We start from the raw sequence: 25,389 nt of genomic DNA on the forward strand, positions 1-25,389 counted from the left end.
GTCCCAGCAATGTCCTTGTAAATTTTCTCCGTACTCTTTCAAACTTGTTGATATCTTTCCTGTAGGTAGGTGACCAGAAATGCACACACAGTTATGCCTCACCAACATCTTCAGTACCAGAACTTCTTGGCAAATGTTTGAGTTTCAAGTAGGCAGAATTGGGAAGCAGCATGGAGGTTCTTTTGAGTAAGTACCTTCTGATACTTATTAGAGGTGAGATACCTGACCATGGATGTTTTTCTGTCATGGAGGTAGAAGATGGTTCACCAGGCTGCACTGATTTGCTTATTTTGTAAATGCAAGTGAATATTAGGATTGAACTTGTGTCTTCTGGGTTGCTCTGCCTGAGAAAGAAAGGAGAGTTTTTCCTCTTCTATTTTCCACCGACTATTCTTGTTTGTTGGCCCAGAGGTTAGGAGCTGATTCCTTGCTGAGCTCAAATGATTTTGAGGAACTCTAGCAAGAGAAGGACATTTTGTGGGTTGTGTTTACGAAACCGTAGATTGCACTACCGGAGCTTGTGGTTAAAGTAAAGGTCTGTGTCAGTGCTTAAGAATAAATTAAGTAGAAAGGAAGCAAAATGAACATTGGATTTAGGAGTTCGTACTCATAATGAGGGCATGCCTTCTACTTTCAGATTTCTCTACTTTGGGGAAGGAAACCTACTCCCCTCATGTTTATATAGGTTTCCTTCGCTCCAGTTATCCAATCTCTCCTTGTAGTTCAAGCCCTGTGGTCTCAATAGCATCTTTTTGAATCTTTCTGCACCCTCTCCAGACTGTTGGCAGGAGCCACACACAGTATTCCACGTGCAGTCCCGCCATCGCCTTGCAGAACTATAACATGACAGCCCACATAATTAATTAATGTGGACTTTAGAAAGGGTAAGATAAGGGAACACACACCAGTCCTCCATAGAGGGTTCAGAAGTGGAAAGAGTGAGCAATTTTGAGTTCCTGCATGTCAACATCTCTGGCGATCTATCCTGGGCCCAACATACCGATGCAGCTTCAAAGAAGGCTCGACAGTGGCGATATTTCATTAGGAGTTTGAGGAGATTGGGAATGTCACCAAAAAACACTCAAATTTCTACAGATGTACCATGAAGAGCATTCTAACTAGCTGTGTCACCATCTAGTATGGAAGGGTGGCTACTGCACAGGATGGAAATAAGCTACAGGAAATAAACTCAGTCAGCTCCATCATGGGCACCAGCCTCCAAGCATCCAGGACATCTTCAAGTAGTGATGCCTCCAAAAGATGGCGTCCATCATTAAGGACACCCATCACCCAGGTCATGCCTTGTTCTCATTGCTACCATCAGGAAGGAGGTACAGAAGCCTGAAGACTCAGTGATTCAGGAACAGCTTCTTCCCCTCCGCCATCTGATTTCTGAATGGACATTGAACCCATGAACACTATCTCACTTTTTAATTTTTTTCTCTACTTATTTAATTTTACTATTATAAATAAATATATTTACTGTAATTCACATTTTTCTCTATTATTATATATTGCATTGTACTGCTGCCACTAAGTTAACAAACTTCACGATCTGATGATTCTAATTCTGAACTGTCTCTAAACTAAACACTTGAAAGTAGCAAATCTGCAGCTAACCGTGTTGCTAGTTTTGTTTTCCTCAGTCACTGGGTTTTGTTCTCCAATACTCGGGTGCTGTTTGGCCATGGAATACAGGAGGCCCGATCCAGTCTTTGCAACTATCATTTTTAGTCAGGGATAATAAATTACAAACAAGAATCCTGGAAGATTATTTTCTCCTAACACATGGTCTGAGGGCCAATTGCACTGGCATCTACTGCCACCCAGTAGAGAATGCGTTGACATGGAAGGTTGATGAGGACAGGCACTTAGGCCCACCATATCGTGCTGAAACCAATGACTTCCGATTAATCCCTCTTCCTCACATTAGGCCATGCCAATCCCTTTTCTGTGTTACTCTCTGAATTACTCCTATCAACCACCATCACCCCAGCAGTGAATTCCAAGCACCCACCATTCTCTGTATTTTAATTTTTAAAAACTTGCCTCACTCATCTCCTTTCACCTTAAACCCAATTCCTTTAATACTAGACATTTCAATCCTGGAAAGAAAGATGCTGGGTGCCCTCTCTATCTGTGCCCCCCCTTCCCATCGGCCCCCATCACTCCAGAGAATATGCCACTGCTTGTCCAACCTGTCCTCCAAATGGGCAGCACCCCCCCCCCCCGTAATCTGTCCTGCACCCTCTCCAAAGCCTCCTCATCCTTCCTATAAGGGGCAACCAGAACTGTATACAGCACTCCAGATGAAGCCTAACCAGAGTTTCATAAACATAGAACATAGAAATCTACAGCACATTATAGGCCCTTCGGCCCACAATGTTGAGCCCACCATGTAGCCTACTGGAGAAACTACCTAGAATTTCCCTACTGCATAGCCCTCTACCTTTCTAAGCTCCATGTACCTATCTAAGAGTCTCTTATTGTACCCTATTGTATCTGCCTTTGGCAGTGCATTCCACACACCCACCATCCTCTGTGTACAAAACTACCCCTGACATTCCCCTTGTACCTACTTCCAAGCACCTTAAAACGATGCCCTCCCCTCGTATTAACCATTTCAGCCCTGTGAAAAAGCCTCAGACTATCCACATGATTAATGCCTTTCAACATCTTATACACCTCTATCAGGCCACCTCTCATCCTCCGCCGCTCCAAGGAGAAAAGGCCGAGTTCACTCAACCTATTCTCGTAAGGTTCGCCCTCCAATCCAGGCAGCATCCTTGTAAGGCTGCAACTTTGAACTAACGGTGCAAGTAAGCCACATGACTTCTTTACCACTGTGTCAAACCCTCTTCTTCACTCCTTTACCTTTCCCACTCCCACCCACCCGGCTTGTCCTCCTCTCCCCCGCCTTTTTATTCTGGCGCCTTTCCCCTTCCTTTCCAGGGTCTCGGCCCCAAAACGACGTCTGTTCATTGATTTTCATCGATGCCGCCTGATCCGCTGGGTTCCTCCAGCACTGTGTGTTGGAAAGCTGTCCGCAGCATCGGCCCCGGATGAGGGATCCCGACCTGAACCGTCGCCTGCCCGTCCCGCCGGGTACCTCCCGCGAACATGAGGGAATCTGCCGATGCTGGGACAGCCCTCGCCCCGGATTCCAGATCCCGCTTCGCTGGAGCGGCCGAAGCTCTGGGGGCCCTGATCCTTTTGCTGCCCGCGCCGGAGTTGGGTGCAGATGCTGAGGTGACGGGACGGGGCTTCCCTTGTGCGCGTACCTGAGTCTGGGCGAAGCACAGGCGGCGCCCGCGGACTGGAACGAACTGTTCCCCATAAACAAACGCGAGCTTTCTCTTGCGGCCCGACAGAGTCTTACATTCTTTTTTTTTGCTAATCCGCACGTTTACAACCGCCTCGGCTATTTGTGAAACCGTCTCCGGGGGCCGCTCTGACAGCCAGGGGGTGGAAGGGGGCGTGGAGGGCTAGAACGGACGGCGCCTCCTGCTCGGCTCTGCGGCACTCCGGCTCACTTGGCCTTGGGTTGAAGAGGAAGAGGAAGAGTGTTCAGCTCCTCGGGTGTTTATTTTGAGCGGCTGGCCGGGACAGACAGCAGGAGCCGCGTTCCGCAGCCGGACTCCCCGGGGCTTTATCCCTGTCGGTGTGGACAGTAACGCAGGAGAGCTGGCGCTGTTCTCGGGGGGACCCTGGTGCGTGCCCGGTTCCCCTATCACCAGTCCCGTGGGTGAGCTCGGTACCCAGAACTATTGATGCACCCGTTCCAGTGGTGTAACGGTGAGGGCATTTCATCCCCCCATTGTCTTGTTGGTCTGGGCGGCTGTCTCGTTGCGTCTTTGTGTGTGTGTTTGTGTGAGAGGGAAGGATGGAGGCCAGAACTGCGAACAATGGGGACAGATGTCCCTCGCATGGCTCGGCAGCCAGCCGGCGGGCTTTGTCTCCGCCGCCGCCGCACCGCAGGCTGGCCGCCCCTGCCTCACATTCAACGGTCGCGGGGAGTGCCGACGCTCCGGCTCTGGAGCAGGTAGAGCACCGCGGTTTGAAGCCCTGCAATAGCGAGGAGGGTCGGACAGTGCCGGGGGTTCAGTGTGGGGAAGTAGGAGGGGTCGGGGTGCAGGGGGTTGCGCGGAGGCGGCCGTCCTCCTCGGAAGGTGGCGGAGCAGAGGGGTGCTCAAAGACGGCAGAGATTAGTCGACAATATCTGAAAGGAATGGTGCGTTCTGTCTTTGCTTAATGATAAACTATCTGTGTAAGCATACATTATAGATAGTGTGTGAGCGGCCTATCAACAGGAAAGATGCAATACAGCCCAGAAGTAAATTCAGACTCCAGCAGAGTCTAAGTCCCATTGTACTGACAATATCACTCCTTTAGCAATGTGGAAATAGATATCCTGATAGATCAGGGGTCTCTGGCCCAACAGGTCGCAGTGTTTAGACCCGGTGCCCTTTCCCGTCTGTGTTTATCAAATCCCTTTCCCTCACAAAAATATCAAGGTTCCCAGGAAACGTCTCTGCACAATCTTCTGGAGCCGCTCCCTTTGACGGGGAGGTCCACACCGTCATCACCGGGTAGCAAAATCCGTCCTGAAGTACTGGTTTGTCCTCTTGTTAGTGACCACCTTACCTCGATGCCCCTTTGTTCCAGAGGCGGCTCTTTACGACTGGTTTCTAACGTTTCTAATTGGAATCCGTCCCGAGAGATTGGTCACATTTTCCTGCAAAGATTCAGACCTGGTATTCCCCCCCCCCCCCCCACCCCCGCTCCCGCCGTAGCTGCCCTCACTTAAATCCAGTAACCTTGGAAATCTCTCCGTGATCGATTTGTGGCAAGGACGCCACAGCAATAACCAGCGCGGTGTGATGGAATCGGGGAAATCAGCGGGACAGAATCAATCCGGCCATCGAGCTGTGCCCGCGCCGGTCACATTCCGGCTCCATGTTATCGAGGGCTGGCCTGGCAGGTCGGGTGCGACGAGGTATCCGCCCGCACCAATCTTGCTGGCTGAGCTGCAGAGACCAAACACTTGGGCTGAAAATATCTTTCTTCATCTCTCCTCCAAGCCTCACCTTGGTCTTGAGCAACACACTCAAGAAGAACTCAGCGGTTCAGGAAGCACCTGCGGCAGAAAATGGACAGTAGGTCTTTTCCCCTTGGGTTATGACTTCCTCTTCTCCTCACCAAAGCCCCACAATTCTATAAACCTTGATGACACCTCCCCTTAGCTTCTTTTGAAGCATCCTCAACCTCGCCATACCTGAGTAATATACTGTACATGTTCTCCTCATCCCGCCCCAGCTTTAAAATTGTACCAGTTGTGTCCTGATGAGTGTTTTATACTGTTCTTGCATGAACTTCCTTCTTCTACTTTCCCACCTCGTCTACCTGCCCAGCTACAAAAATTCATCATGGTACACCCGCCAAATATCGCTGCAGAGTTTAATACCTTTAGATTAAGATCATGTGTTCCTCTAGAAAATCCTTATTCTGTATATACTTCGCGATTTTGTTAATACTTCAGTATTCACCTACAGATTTTTTTTGCCTTCCACTTTTGTTACTATATTGATATACAGTATATGCATCTGTTTAATATATGATTATATAATAAAAATCTTTTAAGCGTCTGTTTTGCAACTCAGGTTACGTTTCAAAGAATTGTGGAACAAGTGTCCAGTTTATAAGCTAAGATGAGCTTTCTATGTCACACGTGCGTCAGTGAAGAGACAGTGAAATACGTCGCTTGTGTCAACGGCCAACACGGGGATGAGCTGAGGGCAGCCCGCAAGAGTCATATATATATATATAGTTAAACTAAATAAGTAGTGCAAAAATAGGAAGAGGAAAGTAGTGAGGGAGTGTTCATGGGTTCAATGTCCATTCAGGAATCGGATGGCAGATGGGATGAAGCTGTTCCTGAATCGCTGAGTGTGATCTTCAGGCTTCTGTACCTCCTTCCTGATGGTCAAAGTGAGAAGAGGGCATGTCCTGGGTGATGGGGGTCCTTAATAATGGATGCCACCTTTTTGAGGCATCGTTCCCTGCAGATGTCTTGGATACTACCGAGGCTGGTGCCCATGATGGCACGATGGAGCTGACTAAGTTTACAACTCTCCGCAGCTTATTTTGATCCAGTGCAGTAGCCTCCCCCCCCCCCACCCCACCCCATACCAGATGGTGATGAAGCCTGTTAGAATGCTCTCCATGGTACATCTCTAGAAATTTGCGAGGGTCTTTAGTGACATACCAAGTCTCCTCAAACTTCTAATATAGCCGCTGTCTTGCCTTCTTTGATAGATCGTCAGAGATTGCTCCCTCCCTCCACTTCTGATCCCTCTATGAAGACTGGTGTGTGTTCCCTTGTCTTACCCTTTCTGAAATCCACAACTTACTGACGTTGAGTGCAAGGTTGTTGCTACAACACCACTCAACTAGCTGATAGATCGCCCTCTCGTCACCATCTGAGATTCTACCAACAATAATGTGATCACTTGGCCAATTCCCAATGACATCGGATGTTCTGGTCAAAGAGCTGATGATCAATAAATGATCATCAGCTCTTCCTCTTTTGAAGCTCCCAGACGGCTACAATGAAAGCCTAAGCTCATACCGTCATGAATCGGTTCTACTCTCCAACCTCGTACAAGCTGTAACGGGGCTGTGGGTCAGTCATATTGCTATGTTTCTATAAGATTGCCACATTTCTGGCATGGTCTCTATGGCAAGAGTGGAATAAGAACTATTATTCTGTATTGAAAAACAAAATCATTGAAGGGACCTGGCTGTGATTCTTCCTGTAGTGGAATAGCCTTTAACTAAACACTCCTAGGCACAGGCATGAGTAATGAATTTGGGATCAGCGCAGTGGCAGAGTAAATTTGCAATGTGCTATCAGAAATAGGAGAGGGCAGTGAAAGCCTTCTTACACTTGTGCCGTGTTAGCCATTAACACCTTTGCGTTCTCCCACTTTCTAGGATGTTTCTGTGGTTTGGGGTTGATCTACTCGAATAAGTCGTGCACGATGCCTCCGATAACCTTCCAGGATCTTCCGTTAAATATCTACATGGTGATATTCGGCACCGGGATCTTTGTCTTTGTGCTGAGTCTGATATTCTGCTGTTATTTTATCAGGTAATCTGTCGTCAGCTTGTCAGAGGGTGTTTGCCCAATCTTCCTGTATCGTGTGTTTCTGTGCTAATGAAAGCGTGCGGTGTTTGTGCTGTCACCATTACACGGCACCATAGTTACACTCAGTAGTGTACCATAGACTAGCCTCTGACTAGCACCAGTGTCACTGGTCAGGATCAGCAAGGCCAAATTGGAAAGTGCTACAGGATGCGCCGTGCGCACTGTTCACGCTGTCTTGCAGGAATGACCGCTGGCTGGTTTAGAGCCTGGGTTGCCGTGGTGAGAAGCCAGCGACCTGCTGCTGACTTGCGCGTTGCTTCCATTTGCCCGCTCTGCAGGAGTCCGCGGTGTCCCTCAGCACCGTCCATGTGTCAGAGTCGCTCTAACCCGGGAGATTCAAGACTGGAGGTAGGCAGACACAGGGCCGTACTGACGCTGCTGCTGACCTGAGGAGTTTGGAGACATTACACCCAAATTACTTCCCTTTCAAGGACTTTCCTTGCTCCTCTCCCGGTAGAAGTCTCTGTGTTATCTGTGCATGCTTCTAAAGGCAGCGCACTCTCACTGCTTCGCAAAGTGGCATTTCCGACTCAAACAACAATGCAGGTGATATTTATATCCAACAGACAGCTAAAGCAGAAATGCTGAGCAGGATGGACAGGAAACCACCATTGTGTTTATAAGAGTCGTGCTGACAAGCTGCTGTTAACTGACTTGCGGCTGTGTGGAACCTGGTGGAGGCGGAATGCCTGTGGAAACGACGGGGGTGGGGGGGGGAGCGGAGCTTCACCTTCGAACTTGAACTTTGAGTCACTCTTGTTCGTGACTTGAGTGATCGGAAAGCATAATGCTGGTACTGGGACTGAGTGGCATTGCTGAAGAATTGAACAGTTTCTCCCGTCGGTTAAACCGGGGAGGGCAGGTTGCTTCAGAAGTGGAAAGTGGTTGCATTCTGGCTTCTGTAAAGTAGGAACTTAAATCCCAGCAGACACGGGCCGAAGGGTCTGCTCCTCAGCTGTGCTGTTTTATGTTATAATAGCAAAAAGGCAATTTCAGTAAATTATAATATATTACCCATGGCCAGGAGCCAGCAAACTTGCCCCCCCCCCCCAATCAGAACTTGTGGATTCAAGATTCATTCCTGAGATCCAATCCTGAGTTTAAGAACATAGAACATTACAACACAGTACAGACCCTTTGGAGAATGATGTACCAACTTCTTAACCTACTCTAAGTTCAATCTAACTCCTCCCTCCTTTATTGCCCTCCATATTTCTCTATCGTCCATGTGCCTATCTAAGAGTCTCTTAAATGCTCCTAGTGTGTCTGCCTCTACCACTACCCCTACCTCTGACATCCCCCCCTATACTTTCTACCAATCATCTTAAAATTATGCCCCGTGGTATTGGCCATTTCTACCCTGGGAAAAAGTCTCTGGCTCTTGCCCCTTGTACACCTCTATCAAGTCTCCTCTCATCCTCCTTCGCTCCAAAGAGAAAAGGCCCAGCTCACTTTTGACCTATAAGGCAAGCCCTGTAGCCCACGCAGTATCCTGGTAAACCTCCTCTGCACTCTATAAAACTCCCACATTCTTCCTTTAATGAGATCACCAGAACTGAACGCAATATTCCGAGTGATAATGCAATGCAGTACCGGCATAAGGATTGGAACAACTTCAAAGAGTTATCCTGGGTGTTTGGGTTGATATTAATCCCTCAGCAAACAAAATTATCATCAACTATTGGGCCACTCGTCTGATTTGTCTTTCTGGGCAGTTTGCTGTAGTGCACATTAACTGCTGTGCTTCCGACATTACAACAATGGTTATACTTCAAAGAAGGGCTCAATCGACTGTTTATTTTGGAAAGTCACATGTTTATGGACATTGCCAGAACTTGGTTACTTTTATCCAGAGTTAGAATTTTATGGGACCTAATTTGCTTTGAAAAAAACACAGATAGAAAAATCATACACTTGCCCCATAATATCTTGCTGTGCCGAAACTTCCCCTTTTAGTGAGCAGGTTTCACTCTCGAGAAGTTTTTATAGTTGTAGTTATAGTTGAAGCCTTTAGCACTGATTACTGCAGAAAACCAGGAATGTAGAGGAAATCCGATTGAAGTGGTCAATCCTGATGTGTTTTCATAAATAAATGATTCCCTGTGGTACTTATAGTTCCTCCAGGAGGACCACAAACTTGTCATTGGGTTTGGAGGCTTGCGTGCCTCAATGACCCAGAGAACGATGTTGTTTGGAGTCAGGGCCTCGTGCTTTGGCTCTTGATAGGGTCACCCATGCCAAACAGGTCAAAGGGTAGAGGCCAGACTAAGAGTGGTTCACTGGTCCTCGAGGTCTGGGGGTTCAGCTCAGGGTGAACAACCCTGACTGGTCAAAAAACAATTGTTAGGGAAACAGCAATGAAGAAACCTTCTACATCTGAGTGTGATGGTTTTCCTGAGTCTCCACACGGGACTGACAGTAGTGAAAACCAAGAGGAAGCTACTGACATGATGAAGGAAGCCCTGAACCCCACCAGAGATGGAGGACCTTCATTGTTGCCCTAACCACCGGTGGCATAACAGGCAGGAAGTGAGTAAGTGAGTGTTTCATTAGTAATCACAGATTGGTAGCCACCAAAAGAATGAAGAACGTTTTTATTTATATGGTTGATAAAGATGGAATTCACATCAGGTAGTGTGTTGGAAATAGAATCCGAAGTAGTGTTTAGAAATGTGGATAACTGAAGAGAAGAGAGAAAATGGAAGAAGTGTGAGGAGCTCATTCGAGAGAGGCGACCTAATCAGGATCTGAATAGTCCCCCTCCACAAGGCACTGAATACTGAGTACAACTGCTCACATTAGCATAGTGCCTTTAATTTAGCAACATTTCTTGGCTGCTACACAGAGCGCATGCAAAATTTGATACAAATCTAGATCAGGAAATATTGGGCAGATTGTCCGAGTCCCGGGCAAACAGCAGCAAGCTCTGAAGCAGGGAATTTTGTGGAGCTTGGGCAGCTGAGGGCCCAGTAACCTGCAACTGAGTGATCAAGCTGCTGATGTTCTAAGAGGCTAGAGTTGGGGGAACAAAAAAATCCTTAGAGGCTTGTAGGGCTGCAGGAAGTTACAGAAAGGGAGAGGTTTTGACTTGATCTTTTTTTCCTGCCTGTTCTGGAAGTTGAGATTTGGTCCTGGTGTCCATGTCAAATTTGTGTGTGTGTGTGTGTGTGTGTGTGTGTGTGTGTGTGTGTGTGTGTGTGTGTGTGTGTGTGTGTGTGTGTGTGTGTGTGTGTGTGTGTGTGTGTGTGTGTGTGTGTGTGTGTGTGTGTGTGTGTGTGTGTGTGTGTGTGTGTGTGAAATCAGAACAGAAGAGGGCACAGGCACTGATCAGTGAGCATGCTCCGGGTCGGACTTCGGGGTCAACAAGGATTCGTAGAATCTCACAAGTTGCACTGCGCTGCCATTTCTGCCTCAGCTTGGGTACACATGGCTAAATGCCCGAGAACACAGGGACATCAGAACAGGAGTAGATCACCAGGCACATCAAACCCCATCAATATAATCATACTGGTCTTCCCTTCTGTGCCAGTTCCCTGTAACCCTCAATTCCTAGATCTTCTAAATATTTATCTATCTCCAGCTTAAATATATCTAATCACCTGGCCTCTATCAGACTTGGGGCAGGGAATTCCAGAGACTCAGAAGATAGAAGAATTATCTACGGATCTCTTTTCGAAGCCAGGCCCTTATTTTTAGCAATAAATCTGCCATTACCTGACTCTTGCATAAACAGTTGTTTCCAATCTCTTCTCTACCCAGATCATTGTGTTTCCGGTGTCTAGCCTGGGAACATGATGTGCAGGCTTGTCAAGGAAGTCAACTTCCTGACACAAACAATTGGACCAGAGGCAGCAGACTGCTATCAAATATTCAGGGCTATTTTTGGCTCCCTTGGCAGGAGGCTGTGAAGGGTTTATTTTGTACTTGAACAAAAGTAAATTGAAGCCTGCAAGATAAATAAAACTGGTGTTTGTAAGTGCATGGATGAAAGAATAACATCTTTACATGTTGGTGGACCAAGTGTGGGTTGGTAACAGTGGAGAGCGGATATGCTGGTGGTGGGGGTCGTCTGGATTTTCCATTTGATAGCGGTAGAGTGGCGATGTGCTGTTCACCTCCAAAATCGACAGTGCCACAATCTAATGTTTGTAGCGACTGGGAGCTTGCTTACTGTTGCAGGATTTCGGGTCAAATTATTCACAAGGGCAGGGGTAGCTGGAGGACGGAGACAGTCTTCCATAAGGTGGTTGAAGTGTAACATCAGGCAAAGCAGTAAGTGCAAAGGGAACTCATTGGGGCTAGGAGGCAAAGGTAGAGGCACAAAACTAATTTGAAACTCCTTTTATGCATACTTTATGATTCAGTGGGTTAACAAGCACACGGGGCACAGTGCCGCATGGCTTGGGGAGAGTACGTCAATACACTTGACCAGCCAGTGCTGAAGTGTGCTCCCTAGGCTCGCAGTTGTGGAGGGTCCCACGATCTCCTTGATCCGTTCCTGTCAGGAAGGGGGTAAAAGAGCTTTAGGACTGCCAAACTGGGTAACAACTTCTTACCTGAGGCTAATGCATGCCCTGCCACCACGGAGGGCTCATCACCGGGGCAGTGAGCTGTGTATCCGCGCTGTGTGCTATTTGCATTTTGAATGATATTAACTTATTTGTGGTAATGTATTGTTTTACGTGCTGTGTGTGTGATGTATGGTTTGTGGGCGCACTGTGGTGTAGAGAGACGTTGTTTCATTTGGATGTACGTAAGTACAGTTAGATGATAATAAACTTGACCTTGAAACAACATTCTGCAGGATTGCACTGCACCCTGTCACGTTGACTCCATCAGTCAGTGTTTAAAATTGTGTGTCAGCACAAATGAGAAACAGAACGCTGCCAACGAGTCTGTTTCCTCTTACTGCTCCCTACCACTCAGTCATGCCTCCCCAGGAGCAGCTACGTTTCCTCCTGAAAGTAGCACACACTAAATGCTGGAGGAACTCAGCAGGCCAGGCAGTGTCTGTGGAAAAGAGTAAACAGCGAACGTTTCGGTCTGAGACCCTTCATCGGTACTGGAAAGAGGATGCGAAGTTAAAGGCAAGAAGGTGGAGGGGCAGGGGAGGAGGACGTAGAAGGGGTGGTAGGTGATAGGTGAAACTGGGAGGGGGAGGGTGGTAAAGAGCTGAGAAGCTGATAGGTGAAAGAGATAAAGGGCTGAAGATGGGGTTGGAATTTGATAGGAGAGGGTAGAAGAACATGGACGAAAGAGAAGGGGTGACCAGCAGATGGAGATAATGGGCAGGTAAGGAGGTGAAGGAGAGGAATGGGAATGAAGAAAGGGGGGGGGGGGGGTGCAGAATTATCGGAAGTTCAAGAAATCGATGTCATGCCATCAGGTTGGAGGCTACCCAGACGGAATATAAGGTGTTGTTCCTCCAACCGGAGAGTGGCCTCATTGCGGCAGTGGAGGAACCCGTGGACTGCTTCTCGTCCTTCTTCTTTCTGAAAGTGTTTGGAGCCTCTGTTCTCATTCCATCAAAGTGACTTCAAGCTTGCAGTTTGCCACATTGAGTGCTTTTGGTTTTTATGCCGAACTCCCCATTGTTGATGCTGTTATAAAACACTAGTTATATTCTAATTTGCCCTTGGCACTTCTGACCACCAAAATGCTTCTACCACTTTCCCAAATCCTGTTCACCTGTCCTCACTGACCTCATTGACTCGTGGCCAAGTGGCTAAGGCGTCGGTCTAGTGATCTGAAGGTCGCTAGCTCGAACCTCAGCTGAGGCAGCGTGTTGTGTCCTTGAGCAAGGCACTTAACAACACATTGCTCTGTGACGACACCAGTGCCAAGCTGCATGGGTCCTAGTGCCCTTTCCTTGGACAACATCGGTGGTGTGGAGAGGGCATGGGCAACTGCTGGTCTCCCATACAACCTTGCCCAGGCCTCAGTCAACATCGAAATCAATGGACAGCCGAAGAAGATTGGCTCCCCAGTACAGGAACCACCTTTTTCAAAACATTTATGGTCCTGTTCCTCCCTGTCTGTGACTTTTACCCACACTCTCACCTCAAATAACTCTGGCTTCTCATCCATCATCCTCACCGACCACACTTTCAGCAGTCTGGTTACACATTGTGCAGTTCAATTCTTCAGTCTCTCTGCCTCTTTGATAGATTTTAAACTCATCTACCTGATCAAGCCTTTGCTCCTTACACACCTGGTCTGTCATTTAATGTTTCCTGTGTGTTAAAGACATTCTGTAAATGCTTCTGCTTGTTTCCACTCCTGCAGGCTGTCAGACATTCTTTCATTTCCAGGAAAGATCACTACGTGAGGATTAGTGTTGGGTACCATGGAGTTCAGTAACTGTGTCGGCCGATTGTAATACTGAGTGAGGAATGACTGCACAAGGGATTAGATCTGTGAGGTTTTCAAAAGATAAATGCCTGTTGGACAATGGAGAGGAACATTTCTCGATGAAGGGAGTCGCACACTGTGGAAGGAGATGGACAGTCAACATTTCAGCTCGCCCCAAAATGTCATCTGTCCATTTTGTCACCACAGATGCTGTCTGACTTGCTGGCTTCCTCCAGCATTTTGTGTGCTGCTCCACATTTCCAGCCCCTGAACTTTCTCTTGTGTCTCTAGATGAAGTGATTGTGTTATCTTCTGGGCTGAGGTAATGAGCCGTTGAAGTACTTCATCGCGGTGTGAGAAAGAGGACAATCTGAAACATAATACACCCTTGAGTGCCTAAATCCCCATAGCTATCCTGCCCTGGTAAAGTCATTAACCCTTTAGCTGCACACACAAAATGCTGGAGGAACTCAGCAGGCCAGGCAGTATCTATGGGAAAGAGAAAAGCAGTCGACATTTTGGGCTGAGACCCTTCATCGGGACTGGACAAAACAAAGATGAGAAGTCCGAGCAAGAAGGTGGGGGGAGGGGAGGAAGAAGTACAAGGGGGTAGATGATAGGTGGACTTGGGGGAGGGAGAGGGGTGAAGTAAAGAGCTGGGAAGTTGAAAGAGATAAAGGGATGGGGAAGGGGGTGATCTGATAGAAGAGGGTAGAAGGCCATGGAAGAAAGGGAAGGGGGAGGAGTACCAGAGGGACGTGATGGGCAAGTTAGGAGATGAGCTGAGAGAGAGAAACGGGAATGGGGATGGTGAAGGAGGGAATTACCGAAAGTTTTACTTATGCAGTGCTTCAGCACAACTTTCCTAACTACATCCTACAATGAGCCCTGACTGGTATCCTTTCACATTCACTTTTCCCCTACCCCAGACAGAGCATACCTGTCCCTTGTTTCCCACAGCACTAACTACACATCAGGGTTTGCAGCTCTGCCAAAGAGAAATTGCTTTTTCAAGCTGCTGTGTGTCTATTTAAGGTGCAACTTTCCACCTTGACCAAGTGGGTGTATTTCCGATGGTTGAATATTTGGAATGCACCGTGGAGGACTGCGGTTCTACCCCAGAGCTGTACCTGCTTTTGAATGTCGCTTGTAGACGGAAATGCCTTCACTCGATCTGTGCAACTGGATTGGTTTAAAATGGGTGATTCCAGCTTTTTGTCACCTAACCATCTGCCTGTTCCCTTTCAGTAAACTCCGCCATCAAGCGCAGAATGAGAGATATGGATACAAAGAGGTAAAGTGGATGGGTGCAGACTCCAGTCGGTAACCAGATTTACTGATGTCACTGCTGTTTTACCACCCCAGGCCTTGGGTCCGGTTGGCATGCTCTGTGTATAGCACTACCTGAAGGACGTCTACCCCGGAGTACAGATTCAAGATGTGGATAATGCTCTCCCACAGAATCCATTCCCTTAAAATGACCCTCTTCTGCTTTACCATCACTGGCAAATGGTGCAACCTAACCCCGTTCCCCAGGGAAAGCCAGCGAGGAAGACTGATTGGCAAGAGAGACATTAGAGCAGGGCCGTATCGATGGAGTTTGTTTCTCCTGTTTTTGGCCGCAGGGAGTAGTTACAGTGTCTGGCACACTAGGCGAGTGGTAGCTTGTAGTTACAGAGTGAAACACAACAGTACATCGCTGGGACAGGCTCTTTGGCCTACAATGTTGTACCAAACCAAATAAAATAATCATCAAATGCCCAACTAAACTAATCCTTTATGCCTACACAATATCCACATCCTTCCAATTTCCTCCCATTCATCATGCCCATCTGACTGTCTCTTCAAAGTCTCCAATATATCTGTCTCTACCACCACCCCAGGCAGTGCAATCCAGATACCCACCACTCTCTTGTGTAAAAAAAAAGCTTGCCTCTCTCATCTCCTTTGAAGCTACCCCATCTCACCTTAAACGCATGCCCTCGGGTATTAGACATTCTACCAGATACTCTCTGTCTATGCCTCTCATAACCTTGTAAACTTCTCTCAGATCTCCCCTCCGCCACTCCAGAGAGAACAACCTGAGTTTGTCCAACCTCTCGTTATAGCACATGCTCTCTAATCCAGGCAGCATCCTGGTAACTTCTTCTGCACCCTCTCCAAAGCCTCAATATATTCCTATAATGGGTGACTATTCACAATACTCCAGTTGCGGCCTAACTAGAGTTTTCCAAAGCTGCAGTATAATTTCCTGAGTTTTGAACTCAGTGCCTCAACTAACAAAGGCGAGCATGCCATGTGCCTTCAACCACCCTATCAACCTGTGTAGTCACTTTCAATGAGTTATGAACGGACCCCAGGATCCCTTTGCTCATTAACACTTTTAAGGGTCTTGCCCATAACCGTGTACTGTCTCTTTACATTTGCCCTACCAAGGTGCAAAACTTCACATTTAGCTGAGTTACACTCCATCTGCCATTTCTCTGCCCATATCCATATCCCATTGTATTCCTGGTCATCCATCTGTGCTATCCACAACACCACCAGTCTTCATATCATCTGCAGACTTACCCACCCAACTACATTTTCACCCAGGTCTTTTACATACATCACAAAGTGCAGAGGTCCTGTACAGACCCCTGTGGAACAGCACTAGTCACAGACATTAAGCTAGAGTAAGTCCTTTCGATCACTAGCCTCTTGTCTTCCATGGGTAAGCCAAGTTTGAAACCAAGTGGCCAATTCACTATTGATCCCATGCACCCTAATCTGGACGAGCCTCCCATGAGGGACTTTGTCAAATGCTTTACTAAATCTATGTAGACAACATCCACAGCTCTACCTTCATCACCCGCATCACCTTGTCAAAAAAAACTCAGTCAAGTTCATAAGGTATGACTTGCCCTGCACAAAGCCATGCTAGTGCTCCATAATCTAGAGTGGTACACTAGGTGTTTGCCAGATTGTAGATGCAGAATCTGTGGTAATGCTTTACTCTAAACCACTTCTGCATCTTGATTTCCTTTATCAATTCCTTAGTCCTCATTTGCTTAGTTACAAAATGCTCTCAGTCCTTAGACCTGCTGATGTTTCTGGCATGTCATAAACCTGTTCCTTAGATTTCTTCTATCTTTAATTTTCCAACCACAGATGAAATACCTTTCTTTTTGTTTTTTTTTAAAATCCTGCCTTAATTTATAACCTTGTGGCTGGGAATGTGGGGATTTCTACAGACTTGTACTTGGGAAGATTCATGTATCCATATACTGGAATGGTATTGATACCGGTGCTGTGATGACACAATGCCCATGCATCTACGGCTTGTCACCAGGTAGCTAAATGTCTGCATGCTGGTACCTTGGGATGTGTGTGGATATCTATAACCTGCTCTCTGAGATTCCATTCTGACTTACTTTCTTTCTCCAGGTTATAACAAGGGGAGATGCGAAAAAGCTAAATTTACATGGGGTAAGTCATTATCAATGTTATTGTAAGGCTAGGAAATTTGTGTCAACTTTCTAGAACAGAATCACAAAAGAGAACACTGATGGTCTCAGTATAATTTGTTTACTTATTTACCATAAGATATAGGAGCAGAATTAGGCCATTTGGCCCATCGAATCTGCGTTGCCATTTCAGCAAGGCTGTCTCATTTTTCCTCTCAGTCCCCATCTCCTGCCTTCTCCCCGTATCCCTTCACGAATCTATCACCCTCGTCTTAAGTATACATAACAACTTGGGCTCCACAGCCTCCTGTAGCAACGAGTTCCATAGATTCATCACTCTCTGGCTCAAGAAATTCCTCCTCACCTCTGTTTTAAAAGGACGCCCCTCTATTCTGAGGCTGTGCCCTCTGGTCTTAGACTCCCCCACCACAGGAAACATCCTCTCCACATCCATTCACCATTTGATAGGTTTCAATGGGGTCACCCCTCATTCTTCAGAATTTATATATTTTTTATTTACCCGGTTAGTCTTTAGAACATTGGTTTGTTGTCAGTCAGTGTGTGTAGTTTTTCATTGATTCTATATAATTTCTCTGTCCTACTTTGAAAATGAATTTCAAGATCGTATACTGTCTGGTAACATTTACGTACTTCGATAATAAATTTGCTTTGATGTTAGGTGGAATCTCACTGAAGAACTGTGTTCCGAATAAACATTGCATAAGAATTTCTGTCTTTGTTTCTTCTGCAGCACACATGTGCCGTTTGCTTGGAGGATTTCAAGATTAAAGAAGAATTGGGAGTGTTACCATGTCAACATGCTTTCCACAGGAAGTGAGTCATCATTGCGTCAAACTGCTATACATGCTTTGCCCCAGAGCTGGCTTGTGGTCAGCTCCGAAGCGTTGTGTCTGCACAGAACCTGCTTCTACCGAAAACAGCAGTTCCCTGCTTGCAAGCATTGCTTTTCTGCGAGTCAGTTACCATGATTAAGAATTAGCATACATTATCAGCAGGAGCTTGTTCAGACAGCTGATTGCTGAGGTATGGAAATGCCCCGGTCAGGGAGGGTTAGATTGTAGTTACGGCGTCTGGCACACTAGATGTGTGGGGGTGGGGGGGGGTGGGAGTGTAGGACCAGAGGGCACAGCCTCAGAGTAGGGAGACGTCCCTTTAGAAGAGAGATGAGGAGGAATTACTGTGCCACAAACAAGACCTTGTATTCCGTCTGGGTAGCCTCCAACCTGATGACATGAACAGTGATTCCTCAAACTTCTAGTAATGCCCCCCCCCCCACTTCTCCATTCCCTATCCCCTTTTCCCTGTGTCACCTTATCTTGCCTGTCCATCACCTCCCTCTGCTCCTCCCCCTTTTCGTTCTTCCATGGCCTTCTGTCCTCTCCTATCAGACTCTCCCTTCTCCAGCCCTGTATCTCTCACCAATCAACTTCCCAGCTCTTCCCCCCTTTTGCCCCTCCCAGTTTCACTTATCACCTTGTATTTCTCCTTCCCCTCCCCCCACCCTCTAACTCTGACTCATCTTCTTTCCCCCAGTCCCGCCGAAGGGTCTCGGCCCGAAACTTCGACTGTCCTCTTTTCCACAGATGCTGCCTGGCCTGCTGAGTTCCTCCAGCATTTTGTGTGTGTTACATGAATTACAGTACCTTTAGTCAGAGGGTGCTGGATCTGTGGGGTTCATTGCCACTACTTAGGGTTTTTTCCCTGCAATCTCTCCATTCTGTTCTCATTGACGTGTTGTGTACTGCCTCCATGTATGTTGCTGTGTTTGGAACATACACCGGTAGAGCACAGGCCCACAATCTTGTGCTGAACTGATTAAACTGGTGATTGTGTGCCTAACTAAACTAGTCCCTTCAGCCTGCACGGCATAGAGTCCCCCATAGCCCTCTATCGTCTGCCCATTCAAATGGCTCTGTTTATTATCGGAGAATTGTACACGGTATATAACCTGAAATACTCGACTTTTCAGACATCCACAAAAAACTGAAGAACCCTAAAAGAACGATTGGCAGAAAAACATTAGAACCCCCCCCCCCCAAAGGCCCCTCCCCACCCCGCCCGCCCGTTTCAACAAAAGAGTGTCAGGACCCAGTGCCTATCTAGGAGGCTCCATTGTAATTGCCTCTAGTACCACCCCTGATGGCATATTCCAGGCACCCACCAATCTGAATAAAATCTTGCCCTGCGCATCTCCGTCAAACTTTAATGCATTCGACGTTTCGACTCTTAAGAAAAAGATGCTGGCTCTCTACTTATGCGCCTCTTATAATCTTATAAACTGCCCTCAACCTCTGCTCATCAAGAGGAGACGATCCAAGTTTGCCTTCACTTTCCTCGTTACGCAGGCCCTCTCATCCTGGTGGGTCTCGACGCGCTTTGCAAAGTCTTTGCATTCTCCCTGAAGGCAATACTCCCTGAGAAATCTGCAGCTTGACTCTTGAACTCAGTTCCACGCCTAATGAAGGCAAGCATGCCGTTTGCTTTCTTCACCACCCCATCAACCTGTACAGCCACTTTCAGGAAGCGATGGAGTTAGAGTACTGTTCCTTTATATTTGATCTCCCAAAGCAATACCTCACATTTGGCCAAATTAGAACCATGGAACACTACAACACAGAAAATAAGCCATTCGGCCCTTCTAGTCTGTGCCGAAACTTATTCCGCTAGTCCCATTGACCTGTTCCATAATCCTCTAGACCACTCCAATCCATGTATCTATCCAATTTATTCTTAAAACTTAAGAGTGAGCCCGCATTTACCATGTCAGATGGCAGCTCGTTCCACACTTCCACCACTCTGAGTGGTTCCCCCTAATGTTCCCCCTAAACCTTTCCCCTTTCACCCTAAAGCCATGTCCTCTCGTATTTATCTCACCTAATCTAAGTGGAAAGAGCCTACTCACATTTACTCTGTCTATACCCCTCATAATTTTGTAAACCTCTATCAAATCCCCCCTCATTCTGCTACACTCCAAGGAATAAAGTCCTAACCTGTTCACTCTTCCCTGTAACTCAACTCCTGAAGACCCGGCAACATCCTAGTATATCTCTGCACTCTTTCAAACTTACTGATATCATTCCTATAGTTAGGCCAAATACTCCAAATTTGGCCTCACCAATGGCTTATACAACCTCACCATAACATCCCATCTCCTATACTCAATATGATTTATGAATGCCAGGATGCCAAAAGCCTTCTTTACACCCTGTCTACCTGTGACGCCACTTTCAGGGAATTATATATCTGAACTCCCAGATCTCTTTGTTCCTCTGCACTCCTCAGTGCCCTGCCATTTATTGTGTATGTCCTACCTTGATTTGTCCTTCCAAAATGCAACACCTCACACTTGTCTGCATTAAATTCCATCTGCCATTTTCTGGCCCATTTTTCCATTTGGTCCAGATCCCTCTGCAGGCTTTGAAAGCTTTCCTCGCTGTCCACAACACCTCCAATCTTAGTGTCATCAGCAAACCTGCTGATACAATTTACCACATTATCTAGATCATTGATATAGACAACAAACAGCAATGGTCCCAGCACAGATCCCTGAGGCACACCGCTAGTCACAGGCCTCGTCTGAAAAGCAATCATCCTCGTTATGAAAAGCAATCAGGGAGAAGTCTCTGTCTTCTCCCATACAGCCAATTTCGAATCCAGTTTACAACCTCTCCATGGATATCTAGTGTCTGAACCTTCTGAACTAACCTCCCATGTGGGACCTTGCCAAAGGCCTTACTAAAGTCCATGTAAACAACATCCACAGCCTTTCCTTCATCTACTTTCTTGGTAACCTCCTCGAAAAACTCTGCAAGATTCATTTAAAGCGATCTACCACGCACAAAGCCATGCTGACTATCCTAAATCAACCCTTGGCTGTCCAAATACTTGTATACCTGATCTCTCAGAACACTTTCCAATAATTTACCTACTACAGATGTTAGGCCTGTAATTACCTGGTTTACTTTTGGAGCCTTTTTTAAACAACGGAACAACATGAGCTCCCCTCCAATCCTCCGGCACCACACCCATGGCTAAGGACATTTTAAATATTTCAGCCAGGCCCCTGCAATTTCTACACTAGTCTCTCTCAAGGTCCGAGGAAATATCTACCTTTTAGGAAATATCTACCCGGGGGATTTATCTACCTTTATTCGCTGTAAGGCAGCAAGCACCTCCTCCTCTTAATCTCTATATGTTCCATGACTCTACTGCTTGTTTCCCTTCCTTCCATATACGCTATGCCAGTTTCCTGAGTAAATACTGATACTAAAGAACTGTTTAAGATCTCCCCCACCTTGTGAGGCTCCACGCATAGACGACCACTCTGATCTTCTAGGGGACCAATTTTGTCCCTTACTATCCTTTTACTCTTAATATACTTGTAGAAACCCTTCGGGTGAAAACCAAGGTTCCCTATGCCTGTTAACTTCGCCTTTAATCCTGGCAGGAACATGCAAACTCTGCACTCTCAAAATTTTGCCTTTGAAGGCCTTCCACTTACTGAACACATCCTTGCCAGAAAACAACTTATCCCAATTCGCTCTTCCCAGATCCTTTCTCATTTTCACATAGTTGGCCCTTCTCCAATTTAGAACCTCAACTCGAGGACCAGACCTATCCTTATCCATAATCAACTTGAAACTAATGACATTATGGTCACTGGACCCAAAATGTTTGCCTACACATACTTCTGTCACCTGACCTGTCTGGGTCCCTAATAGGAAATCAAGTATTGCATCCTCTCTTGTAGGTACCTCTGTATATTGATTTAGAAAACTTTCCTGAACACATTTGACAAACTCCAAGCCATCTAGCCCTTTCACAGTGTGGGAGTCCCAGTCAATATGCGGAAAGTTAAAATCCCGTATTACAACTTTCTGTTTCTTACATCGGTCTGCTATCTCTCTACAGATTTGCTCCTCCAATTCTCGCTGACTATTGGGCGGTCTATAATACAACCCTATTAGTGTGGTCACACCTTTCCCGTTCCTCAGCTCCACCCATATGGCCTCTATAGACAAGCCCTCCGGGCTGTCCCGTCTACACACAGCTGTGATATTTTCCCTGACTAGTAATGCCACTCCTCCCCCTCTATCACGTCTGAAACAATGGAACCCCGGGACATGAAGCTGCCAGTCCTGCCCCTCCTGCAACCAAGTCTCACTAATAGCAATAATGTCATAATCCCACGTGCCAATCCACGCCCTAAACTCATCTGCCTTACCTACAATACTCCTTGCATTGAAATAGATGCACCTGAGAACATTCGATCACGTACAAATCTTTGATATCTGTCTATACATGCAGTCCTCGCATGACCTTTATCCTCCCCCACCTCACTATCTGCTCTAACACTCTGGTTTCCCTCCCCCTGCAAATCTAGTTTAAACCCCCTGGAGCGGCACTAGCAAACCTTCCCGCAAGGACGTTAGTCCCCTTCCAGTTCAGGTGCAAACCATCCCTTTGGAACAGGTCCCACCTTCCCTGGAACAAAGCCCAATTGTCCAGAAACATGAGGCCCTCCCTCCTGCACCCATCTCCTTAGCCACGCATTTAGCTGCATTATCTTCCTATTTCTAGCCTCACTACCATGTGGCACGGGGAGCAAATTTAACTCCCTTGGCATTTCTCCACCCATATCTACATCTATACCCTGCTGAATCCTTTCTACACCATCCACAACACCACCAATCATCTGCAAACTTACTAACCCATCATAATTTCATCCTGTTCAAATATATATATTTATATATAGTATATCACAAACAGCAGAGGTCCCAGTATAGATCCCTGTGGAATACCACTCGTCACAGACCTTCAACCGGAACATGTCCCATCTACCTAAGCAACTTTGAGGCATGCCACACAATGCTGGCCGTGAAATCTTCCCCCTCCCGGGTGAGCAGAAGGATTCTGCAGAGAGCTCCGTAAGGCAGCTGACTCGGGCCAGGTACTCAGGGGATACCAGCTCACTGACATCTTCACGGACACCTTCAACACCTCACTCATCCAGGCTGCTGTCCCCACATGCTTCAAATCAGCCACCAACGTCCCTGCTCCAAAGAACTCTGCACGTTCAGAACTAGGTGACCACCGCCCAGTAGCATTGGCACCAATCATCATGAAGTGCTTTGAACGGCTCAAATCAAAACCTCCGTTCCTGCCACACTGGACACTCACCAATAAGCTTACCGATGGAACCATTCTGTGACAGATGTCGTGCACCTGGCCCTGACACACCCAAGAAACAAGAACATGCATCAGAATGCTGCTTCTGGGTTCCGGTTTGGCGTTTGACACTATCGTCTGACAGTCCTTGGTGAACAAGCTCCCACGCCTCGGTCTAAATACACCACTGTGCATCTGGACTTCCTAACCAACAGAACCTCAGACAGTCAGGATGCACAATCACACTTCCCCCCCCCCAACGTCCTCAATACGGGTGCCCCCCCCCCCCCAGGGCTGTGCACTGAGCCTATTGCTGTAGACTCTGTTCACATATGACTACGGGAGTAATCACATCGTCAAGTTCGCTGATGACACGACAGTGGTGGGGCTCATCACCAACGATGACGAGACAGCCTACAGAGAGGAGGTGGGAGAGTCTGAGGTCAGATGCGAGGCAAATAACTTCTTCCTCAGTGTCGGCTAGATAAAGGAGATAATCACCCACTTCAGGAGAATTTGCATCACCCACACTCCTCTCCACATTAGTGCCACAGCAGTGGAGAATGCAAACCGTTTCAAGCTCCTGGGATTGCACATCACACGCAACCTCCCTTTGGTCCCAGAATACGTCCTACACAGTCAAGAAAGCTCACCAACGCCTCTGCTTTCAGAGGAGGAGGGTGAAGAGAGCTGGACCGTGCACATCCATACTCACACCATTCTACAGATGCGCAGTAGAGAGCATCCGAACACGCTGCGTCACTGTGTGGAACGGAAGCTGCTCTGTGTCGGACAAGAAGGCTGTACAACGGGTAGTCAAAACTGGCCAACGCATCACTTGCACCAGCCTACCCGTCACCAAAGACATACGGACAAAATGGTGCCAGAAAAGGGCCAGTAACGTCATGAAGGATCCCGTGCACCTTGCTCATGGACTTGTTTGTCCCACTCCCATCAGGGAAGAGGCTATGTAGCAAACCATCACACTCAAAAGCAGTTACTTTCCCCAAGCAGTAAGTCCGATCAACAACATTCCCTCTGATTTGTAATGACCAGTGTGCGCGAAAAAATTTGCACTGTGCGATTTTTCTGCCCAGTGACGACAACATGAGCGCACTGAATTTTATATATAGAGGCATTCATTATAACAGCTCGCAAAACATTGCCAATAAGAACTTCGATCTCCTCTGTGTTTGATTGTTTTCGCTCACATTCATCTGCACTCTCGGGGAATGAAGGATTTTCTTGTCGGGGCTTTTGCACACCGACCGTATGCGATTTGCTTGCTAAATGACGCTTTAAAAAGTCAAGTTTCTGAATATCACTCCACCTCTCCCCACTTGCAAGTTCTCCAGCAACTTTTGCATCATGACAGTACACACAGCTAACACCAGTTTCTCTATTGTACATAACTATCTCTCATAGCTGCACGTTCCTGACCTCATGAGCTTTTGGTGTAGCAGTTTCTACTGTTTCATTAAGCCATTCTGCTTTAAATGAACTGGCGGTTGTTTTGCACTTCATGCCCTTTGCTTCTTTGGAATTCAACATCATGAATCAATAATTTCTTCATTAAATCAGTATAAATGAGCCAGTTCTAAAATCTGCAGATAAACCATCGCAATCTCCACGTTGTCAACACCATCCGCATCAGAAGAGGAAATGAGATTATGTATGATCACGAAATATACATGCACATTAACTGTTGTTCCCAATTAACTCGTCCTAGTCCCTGCCCAATACGCTCATAATTTGCCCTGCTTCAATCTGATACTCTCCTGCAATGTCTATAGCTAATGTAAATAATGAGGAGTTCTGATCACTCTTCCCTACTGAATGGTCAGTCACCTGGCCAGGGTTTTTACGCAACACCATATCCAGTACAGCCCCCCCTCTCTTGCTGGACTATCTGCACATTGACTTGAGAAACCCTTCTGGATGCAGCTAACAAATTCTGCCCTATCTAAACCTCTTGTACTAAGGAGGTCCAAGTCTGTATCAGGGAAGTTGAAGTCACCCACAACAACAACCTTGATTGCTTTACACTTTTCCCTAATCTACCTGTGTATCTGTTCCTCAACGTCCTGGTGGCTATTGGGAGGCCTGTGGTACAAGCCATCAGAGTGATTACACCCTTCTTTTCTTTGAGTTCTACCATGTAGACCCAGTGGACAAGTCCTCCATTATGACCCCTCT

General features: G+C 46.9%; 1 protein-coding gene across 4 annotated transcripts in view; it reads left to right on the plus strand.

The window, feature by feature from the left end:
* Positions 1-37: 37 nt before the first annotated feature.
* Positions 38-25,389, plus strand: part of rnf122 (ring finger protein 122) — a 35,811-nt gene continuing 10,459 nt past the window's right edge. The window contains exons 1-6 of one of the 4 annotated variants that reach the window (XM_073057139.1): positions 3,269-3,795; positions 5,082-5,156; positions 6,994-7,150; positions 14,807-14,852; positions 16,985-17,026; positions 17,756-17,838. In XM_073057139.1, coding sequence (XP_072913240.1) covers positions 5,150-5,156; positions 6,994-7,150; positions 14,807-14,852; positions 16,985-17,026; positions 17,756-17,838 — 335 coding nt within the window. In that variant the 5' untranslated portion in view covers positions 3,269-3,795; positions 5,082-5,149. The other 3 variants (XM_073057131.1, XM_073057149.1, XM_073057123.1) reach the window with 3 other exon arrangements.

The sequence above is a fragment of the Hemitrygon akajei genome, chromosome 1 (genome assembly GCF_048418815.1).
Source record: "Hemitrygon akajei chromosome 1, sHemAka1.3, whole genome shotgun sequence".
In the NCBI taxonomy this organism is placed as follows: domain Eukaryota; kingdom Metazoa; phylum Chordata; class Chondrichthyes; order Myliobatiformes; family Dasyatidae; genus Hemitrygon; species Hemitrygon akajei.